General features: G+C 40.7%; 1 protein-coding gene across 1 annotated transcript; it reads left to right on the top strand.

The window, feature by feature from the left end:
- The first annotated feature begins 4,936 nt into the window (after nt 1–4,936).
- Nucleotides 4,937–5,287, top strand: LOC104291232 (feather keratin 4-like). Its single transcript, XM_009890441.1, has one exon. The coding sequence runs from the start codon at nt 4,937–4,939 to the stop codon at nt 5,285–5,287; it is 351 nt and encodes a 116-aa protein (XP_009888743.1).
- Nucleotides 5,288–9,784: the final 4,497 nt, after the last annotated feature.

The following is a 9,784-nucleotide window of genomic DNA, read 5'->3' as shown; positions in this document are numbered from 1 at the left end:
AGGACCAGGAACACTGAAGCACGACCCGACACAGGACTGAGCTCATGGCCATGGTTTTCAAGAGTGATTCTAGACACCCACAACTCCAGCTCAAGTTAATGGAGCTGTGGAAGTTAGTCGTTCCCTAAAATGAGGCCCCTTCTCTTGTTATACTACGTAATATTTCTAATCAAGTATGTAGTTCTGCTGTGCATCATTGTGTTTGACTGCCTGGTGTAATACTTATTAATTTAGACAGTAGATAGAACTTGATTGTCAAGGTGCAATGCTACCCTGAAAGAGAAGCTCTGTCTGTGGAATACATCACCATGAGATGTGCCATTCTTCCCATATTGAAACCTGTTGCTTGGCAGTATTTTAATCCACTCTTTGATATTATTAAAATTATGCTTTTATCATATCTCCAGTCTTCTGTTATTTTTTCCTTCCCCTCCTACCTTCTTTTGAAATGTTTTCTGGGTGAAATTCATCATTGCATAGATCATCACTACCAGAAACATGATATGAGTGGCACTGGGGCCACTGATAAGAGGAGAAGAACATGGGTTTAGTGCTCAAGATCAGAAAAATATATTCAATTTTGCAGCTGAAGTGCATATTGCCTCCACACTGAATCATCATAATACTTGGCTTTCTGCATCTCTGCCAAGAAACTATTCTCCAGGCTGGAAGCACTTTGTAATCTAACAGAATGGCGGGGTACCTAATCTAGCATGTAATAATATTTGTTTTAAGGAATCCTGTTATGATTCATGCTCTGAGTAACTGACCTGGAGCTGCAGGGTGCAAGGAAAGTTTTACATACTTTTACCATCAAATCCCTGCTTGAATGCTTGGATTTGTGAAGGAAAACATGAACGGCAGCAGAAGTCTCAAAAGGGGTATACACACAGCTTTTTGTGACAGAGAGCAAAACTGTTTGATCTGTTTACTTGCTATTTACTACATAAATACTGTGTATTTTAGGACTCCTTATAAAAGCCTGGCTGTCTTTACTGTCCTGTCTGCAGCCCTACAGAATTAAAAAAAAAAGCTCATGTCAAGAAAAGAAGTGTGCTAACATAAAATAAATATAGAAATCCTCGCAAGTAAATGATTTTTGCTAAATTAAGGACCTGAGATTTAAACCAGATTTGCAACAGCCGCTGCAGCTACTGAAATGATAGATTTTGGGGAAGAATTGAAGAGATTCTCGTATTGGGGAGGTCTGAGGCATTCAAATAATTCCAATAATTCTGTTGTAGCTAGTTAAATTGTCCCCGATAGTTAAATTGTTCCCAGTTTTTAAATTGCTTATGGTTTATGTACCAGTCTAGTCTCATCCTGGCCTCAGATGAAAAGCCTTCCTCAAAGTTTCTTTCATCTCAAAGACCTGTGGATCGTTTGAATGCCTCATCCTATTACGCTTAAGCCTCTGAAGTCACCATTAGGATGATACAAATTTCAGTTCTTGTAGGTAATTTGTCAGCTCTTGGGCAATTTGGTAGCTCACCAGCCTGTCATGGGAGCACTCTGTTGTTACGCAAAGGGTTTTTAATTGAGTGTGTGGAATGCGAAACTCCATTTCTGATCCATAAGCCAGAGCAGTTACGTCCTGGTTCACCAGCCTTAAGAATCCCAAAAAGCAAAATCCAAAGGCTCTCAACTTTTTGGGTGAACTCTAGGTGCTAATTAGACTAAACTGGCAGAATATCAATGAAAATATTTCGTTGTTAATGAGGCTGTTAATGAGTCTGTTTCTGAAATATTATATACCCTCCAAGAGAAGCTGTTTATGTTCCTAGAGGGAAGAATGAGGAAAAGTTAGCATTCCTTGGCTATCTCAGTCTACAGATGAAAAGGAAATCAATTCTCCAGGAGACTGACTGTTTTCACCTACTATAAGGAAATAATTTCTTAAAACGTGTAACAAGATGACAGTTAATATGTTGGATAGTAGAGATTTTGAGGAAAGGGAAGAAAAAGCCTCTCTCCTTCTTTTATAGAAAAATAGAGGAGAATTTTCTTATGGAGGATCATAAATATATGTAGAGTTATAGGATTTTACAGAAGATGAAGGTATGGCTTTATATTTTTAATCAATTATGAAAATTTTTAATAAAATAATTAGTTTCTGAAGGTGTTTACCTTGAATTAGTTTGTGAAGTCCTTTGAGTGATCTTGACTCACACACTTTGAAATTAGGTTATTAGCCAGGTGATGCTGAGATCTTGTCACGTATGTTGAACATTAGGTAGCATGAAACTTTGCATATTTGAGCCATTAGTGAAAAAGCTCTTCTGAACTTTGAAGTCCTTTGTTCTTCTGAAGACCAAGACCAACCTTTGTATAAACACACTCTTCATTTAGAGTTAATTCATATCTCTTGGTGAGGGATGGTGGTGCTAAGAGGAGAGATTTGATCCCTGCTTTTTCCATACTTTCCATCTGTGCAAGTATTTCCAGCAGGTTGGAGCAGAGCCAGGGCAGGCCGCAGAGGTGAAAAAAATCATGTAATGATAAACGTAATGGAGAACTGCTGGGCGTAACTCCGATTGATGCAGTAGTTTGGCTCAGGCAGATCCCTGCCTCTAAGAACCAATACTTGAAAACAATCTTTAACATGCACGTTCTTACTTCATTTTATGTGAAAATAGCTGCACATCTGAGCAACTTACTGAGATTTCAGGTTGGAATAATGGTGGTTCCTCAGATGAGAGACTACACAGAAATCATATCGATAATTAGAGGCAGTTAATAAAAGTCACAAAGCAATAAGATCTTGTAATCAAACGCTTTCATTAAAATTGTGATTGTTTGACTTTAGCATGGGAAATGAAGCCAAGATTTATGATTGGGTAAAGAAATGCAGTCTTATATGTTTTTGTATTAGCAGTATTCATGCAAACTGGAAAAACTGTGGGTTAGCCCAAGCAATTTTAGAACGTGTTTTATTGTCTCTGGTCAGCAGTTCTCGCCAGTCTTAATTTTCTTTAACCTTTGCAGTCCTCCTGGAAATTTGGTGCTCTTCTCAGCTGTATGCTTGTGTGGGATTGAAATAGTGCAGAAGTGCAAAATTTGGGAATACCTATTATACAGCTTGTCTTGTGGTAAAGCTGAGTCCTTGAAATGGAAATGCTTGTGAATCGAGCCCAGGCCCCCAGCTCAGACCTAAATGATTATTCACCTAAAGGAGTGAAGTCTTGAATAAAGACGAAGCATCACATACACTCCCCTTAAGCAGTGTCTTGATGACTAAAACGAAGCGTAAAATGTACATTGGCCTTAGGAGGGAACATAATTACTGCTGTAATTCAAACGAGTCGCCACAGTCTTCCAAGCAATTAAGTGGGTGCACATTGGTGAAGATGAAAGCTTTGTCTATCCTGGAATGTGAATGTAATAAGGGGAGGGGAAAAAATAGAGCAATTCTGAAAGAGATTTTGAAAGGAAAAAAAAAATAGGGTTGATCAGCTTGGGGGATTTTGCATGCAAAAATAGGGATCATTAAATAATTTCGTGCATAATATATGTCTCTGGTCTGCAGGCAGTCTGGAAGACGGTATAAAAACCTATACAACACAGGACTCTTCCATCCACTTCTCTTGCCTTATTCGCCCAGGTGAACAGGTAAGTCTGAATTTACCCAGTCTCTTTTTAAATGCTAAACTGTTACTTTGATGACTGCTTTTTTTGTTGTTTTGTTTTTTTGTTATTCTTAGTTCTTTATAAATATTGCTAGCTGGTTTTGCTTTTGGGAAGGAAAATTAGAAAGGTTTACTTCTACCAAAAAGAAAGGCTTTATTGACTTGTGAAGCAGGGTGTAATGAGACAGGACTTAGAGGACACTGGCAATATTGTCTCTTGAAGCAAGTAGCTTAGTGCTCCATTTTAGAGGCCAATGCTAAGGGAGTAGCTTGCCAATGAACATGGTTAGAAATATAGTCTCATCTTGAGAAACTGGGACTAGTAAAAAAAAAAAAAAATGTGCTGAGTGTCAGGCTCTATCCCCGAGTCCTGTTTTACACAGGCAGAAGAGCGGGGATCTGAAGAGCAGCAGACTCTAATACATTGAATTCAAATCAAGGCAGAAAACTCTGATTGGGAAAATAATCCTTCTTTGCACTCCAACTTTGCCTGTTCTGGTCATATGACATTTGGGAGCAAAGGATGTTTCTCAAACACTTTTCTGTAGCTCTGCAAAAGCTGCTGGCTGGGCTGTTAGCAACTAAGTTCTAGCAGTGAGACACTAAATCCAGTTACGTGCTGATGTTCAGCTCAGGGCCACATTCACTGCCTGATGAGAGCTCCAGCTGCTGCTCTCCATCCCCTGGTACAGTCACAACCTTACCTTCTCCCGAGGGACTGTAACAAAGGGAAACTACCAAAGAATGGGAAATTCCTTTGCCAATGTGGGTTAGGGCAAACTGCACCATGCCTGGCACCACAGTTCAGAGGCCAGCTGCAGAGTGGAGACATCCTCATAAAAACCAAGAGAAATCTCTATGCTATTTTCAGACTGCCTACTGTGGATCTTGGTCTAATACATCATAGAATCATAGAATGGTTAGAGTTGGAAGGGACCCTAAAGATCAGCTTATTCCAACGACCCTGCCCTGGGCAGGGACACCTCCCACCAGCCCAGGTTGCCCCAAGCCCCGTCCAACCTGGCCTTGAAGACCTTCAGGGATGAGGCAGCCACAGCTTCTTGGGGCAACCTGGGCTGGTGTCTCACCACCCTCACAGGCAACAATTTCCTCCTGATATTTCATCTAAATCTGCCCTCTTTCAGTGTAAAACCATTACTCCTTGTCCTATCCCATTATCCCTCATCCTATCTGACCACCTACTCTTTCACATATGTTATCCTCTTACTTGATTTTTATAAACTTCATAGGGCTTTTATATTGTATTTACTTTCTTCCCTGTATTCCAGACTTCCCTCTGTCCTACAGCCATGTCTTCCTACGACCTGTGTCCTCCCACCCCCTGCAGCCCAACCCCGCTGGCAAATAGCTGCAACGAGCCCTGTGTCAGGCAGTGCCAGGACTCGACGTACGTGATCCAGCCCTCTCCTGTGGTGGTGACCCTGCCCGGACCCATCCTCAGCTCCTTCCCACAGAACACCGCTGTGGGTTCCTCCACCTCCGCAGCCGTGGGCAGCAACCTCAGCTCTGAGGGAGTGCCCATCTCCTCCGGCAGCTCCCTGGGGTTTGGGAGCTTTGGCTACCCAGGCCTGGGCAGCAGCTACAGCCGGCCCTACCGGCGCTACAACACCTACCGCAGTGGCTTTGGTGAGCCGTGCTAAAGCGTGAGGAGCAAGCAGGAAGAAAGGATACGGAATGCTGAAGCACGACCCGACACAGGACTGAGCTCATGGCCATGGTTTTCAGGGCTGATGATAGACACCCACAACTCCACCTGAATTTGTTGGAGCTGTGGGAGCTCAGTGTCTCCTAAAATCAGGCCTTTGCTTGTCTTATTCTTTGAATACTTCATACTTCTGATGAAATTTATTTTTTTTTTCTATTGCTGTGGATGGGATTTTATTGTCTCATTTCACAGGAGCCCTGAGAAAAGAAACCCAGGATGGAAAGACACATTAGCCGTTGTCTTACTGAATCCTAGAAATACGTACTTATACTTTGTACTTTTTTATTCTGCTTTTTGCTCTCATTAAAGTCACGCAGCATCCCAATCCCGGTCTCCTGGTGTTTGAATATTTTCAGCAGCTGACTTTTTGTAAAATTTCACACTGTTCCTCTGTGCTGTTAATTGAAAGCTGCATTTTCACGCTGCCTAGAAACAAGGATTTGGCTGGTGACCTCTTATGTTAAGAAATCATTTTACAGCCGCAAAACTTTGGGAATGTTGTTATAAAGTATCTAACCTGTATATGCAAAGTAGAGGATGTTTGTGGAAATGAACTAGATACATCGTAGCAAAGAAGATGCTCTATATACACAGAGTTGATACTTTGTATATAAGTGCTATAGATTTGCTACATTTCCTTTCCCAGGTCTGCCTTTAATCACGAGAATAAGATCACACAGTTAAAAGTGCTTGTTACCAAATTCCTCTTCTTCGTCAGAAAACATTTCTGATGGCCGTGGTGTGTGCAAAGCGGGACCCTGAAGAGAAATGACCACAGGGAGTTTTGGGGCAGATGCTCTAAGAGGAGATCTGCTCCCCCTGCAAAATTTTATTGAGTGTTTTTTTTGTAATTAATGCCAAGCTGTCTAAGGTTGCTCAAATGTAGATTTGTAAGTCATGTAAACCAAGGTCCTGGAGCCTCTGGGTGGATCTTCATGGGCTGCTGCTGAAATGGTTGGCCTTGGCAGAGGTACTTGTGCGCGCTGGCTGGTTTCAGGCATCCGTGCAGTTAAACAAGAGGCTGAATTTTCACCCCACGCAAAAGTCTATAATTTCAGAGTTTATTTTGAGTATGAAAACCCTTCTCTTCTTACTGGGATGGAAAGGCTTGAAACGAATGTGTCTTAGTCCTGGGTTTCCAGCTGCAAACATGTAGGCTGTGATTTTTTCCTTCCTAAATAACTAATGGAAGTAGATGTAAAATTGGGGAATTGGCACGTAATTGCAGCAATACGCAGGTGAGCGATACCTCATGTCACCGTTGGCAGAAAGAAACAACGCTTTGTGAAAAGGGTTTGTACCGATGCTTCTGGGCAATCCCTTGCCCTGAGGTGCTGGGTTGCAAGTGCGCATTCATCAACCTTGGTGGCACCAAGGCATCCTTCTGCTAGGAAGGTGGATCTGACACGTAGGGCCATGGGTAGAGAAATACTAATTGCACCCTTACAATTGGGAATATAATTAAAATCTGCATTTGAAAAATTATTCAAACATATTTAAAAAATAACTAAAGCCCACCCATTTTGGGTGTGGTGTTTTGCAGAGGTTCTGGTGAGTAAATAATTTCTTCGCTCCAGGGTAGATTAATTTTTGTTGTTGTTTTCTTCTACTGTTCCCCATTGAATTTCAGCACAACAACTGCACTGCACCTGGCCCTTTGCAGACATACTCCGCAGCTCTGCATGCAGTAGTTACATTTATTTTTTGACAAAAAAAGGGAAATTGTAACATAAATTGTTTAAGCTTATTAGACCACAGTAAGATGCCAAACCAAACCTCAAACTTTAGTCATTTTTAAGTTCTTCATAACAGTATTTGAATAACATTAACAATGAAAATAGCTATGGTAAGGTATGAACTTTGAGGACTCCATATCTACTGATGGTTGAATGCCTTTGCCTTCAGGGAGCTATTTGAGTGGCAGAAGCTGAAGTTGTGAACCTCAAGTCACAGGTTCTGCCTGCACCAAAAGGCAACTTCAATTTCACATGCAGCGTGTGCTGCTCAGCTGCCAGGGCCAAACAACTAATTACAGCCAATAATTAGTGGTGGGCTGCAATAGAACCAGCAATGCCATGCAGAGGCATGCGGTCTGACTGAACCAAACAACCTGAAACTATAGATACATCTTATTTTTTTTTTTAAGCAGTAAGCCAGAAATTGCTAATAACATGAGGGCACAAGCAGAGCCCAGTGGACTGGAACCAGGTGTCCTAATTATTGTGTGAACTTCAGAGATGGTGTAGGACACTCAGGCTGTTGCTAACACTGTCAATAAGCATCTACAGTAGAACAATTATCTACAAATGAGGTCTGAGAGAAAAGCAAGAACTACCAAAGTTGGTATGAAAGGTGAGGCGAGGGAATAGCACAGGAGGGCTCTGAGTTGCAAGAACTTTCAGAGATTTGTTCGACAGCCCAAAGCCTCTGAGGCATCCATTTCTTTATAATGAGCTAATTAATTGCCATTCAAAATTTCTTGCAGGTGGCACTCTTCTTGCTAGGGAAAATTCCATTTACTGTGACCCCATGCACAGTTTTTTGGGGTCATTTCTGTGCCTGGAACAGTGACGTGGGGATTACTGTGAGTAATCTTCTGGGTCTGTTTTGATTAAGGATTTTTTCTCAGACATTTAGTCACTCACAGGTGTCTTGGGTGGATGTTCTCATGTTATGCAAAAAATGTTAATTATAATCTGAATATATAGGTCTGTCCTTGATTATACAAAAAAAGCTGTGACCTTCTGGTTCACTCACTTTAATTCATCTCAAAGATCAGGCTGCTAAGTCATTCTGACTGTACAATAAAGTGGCTGGAGTCAGAACAATAATTATTGTAATTATTTTCACAGAAGCCTGTAGACATCTTGGAAAGTATTGCTAAATTCTTTTTTTCCTTTTTTTTTTTCTAAACTCACATTATTATTTTAAAAGTATTTTGTGCTTTCCAAGCACAGCTTGGATGAAGGAAGAATAAAAAAATGTTGATGAAAACAATCTATGGATACTGTCATGCAAATTAATTCCTTGAATAGCTGCTATAGAGGAAACTATTTTTGAAAAAGCCTGTTAATCCATTAGAATATGGGCAAGTACTGAGGAATGGACAGGGAGGGTGAAGCTAAAAAAGGCTAGGGCAATTTATTTTAGAATGTCATTGAAATATGAGCTGGCTTAAACCAAACCTTGAGCTGTTTTTAAAATTAAAAATAAAACAGCTGTAATTCCTGCAGCCAGGAACAATGGCATAGATTTTAGAACCCAATGACTGACCTGCGCACCCAAATCTTAATAATATATTATTACAGAAGTGATATGAGAATTCAAATATGGGTGACCTATCTTAAATTTGTGCATAATGTGATACTTTGCATGCCTAGCACTTTAATAAAAGCTTCTGATAAACTTTGAAGTTCTCAGGAACCTATGACCAAGCCAAACAAGTTTCTGTTCCCAGGGGATCTTCACAAAGACACTCCTAATTTAGAGGAGATTTACATGTCTCAGTAATTAAAGTGCTAGGAGAGCAAAACACTCGGTACTAATCTCTGTGTCTAGGATTGTTTATGCATTTTACCCCTTTACTCTTTATCCTGCAAGCCCCCCTCTTAGAAGAGGCTCAATGTCATTGCGCAATCCAAAGATGGTTGTAAAGTGACAGCAAGTAAAGAGATTATTGACACTTTATATACTTCTGACACTTCTCCAGCTGGCTACTGTTGATCTATAACACGTCTGTACCAGATGCTGCAGGGACAGCTGGGGAGATGAATACACAATAATAAAGGAAGAATTCTTGTACGTGATTTCTTCTGCCTCCCCAGCTGAGTTTTGCAAAGCCTTATCATTTGCAGAACTCTTCCTTGAGAACAAATGTCACCAAGCGATGCAACGTAGTTATGCATGTGGAAGCTGACCTAAAACCAGTTGCTGATGTTTTGAGGCCTGAGATAAGGATAAAAGTGGATTTGTGGATTCTTTAGACAAAGAACTCCTAAGAGATCAGGCCCAGAATTAGAGACAACCAAGAAAGATCCTGTATTAATAAGACTTGGCCTTCAAACTCTTCCACAGAAGTGCTATTGTTTGATGTTATCTTGTTAGACTGGACATCTAATAGTCTCTCTTTTTTTTTTTTTTTTTCTTTTTCCACGTCAAAGAAGCAGTATCAAATGTTGTTCTATATCTCAGCCTTTGTACACAGCCATAACACTTTTCAGTTCCTCCCAACTCTCACAGGGTTCTTCACTGTTCTTCTCTTTTAACTTTTTAAGCAGCATTTGTGCTGCTTCTCTCATCTGGGGGCTGGAGTGGGGTGAAAATTATGTGTGTATTCCTGGCTATTTTCTGAAAAAAAAAAAAAAAAGAAAAAAAAAAAATCAGTCTCTCTTCTCTTTTCCCTACGAGCAGCTTGAATCCCCAAACTACAAGT

The sequence above is a fragment of the Charadrius vociferus genome, unplaced genomic scaffold, assembly GCF_000708025.1.
Source record: "Charadrius vociferus isolate BGI_N301 unplaced genomic scaffold, ASM70802v2 scaffold698, whole genome shotgun sequence".
NCBI lineage: Eukaryota > Metazoa > Chordata > Aves > Charadriiformes > Charadriidae > Charadrius > Charadrius vociferus.
Note: the sequence above shows the minus strand (reverse complement) of the source record. Positions and strands in the feature narration are given on the sequence as shown.

Excerpts from the sequence above, each read along its gene's own strand:
- LOC104291232 (XM_009890441.1), top strand. The coding sequence starts at position 4,937 with ATGTCTTCCTACGACCTGTGTCCTCCCACCCCCTGCAGCCCAACCCCG.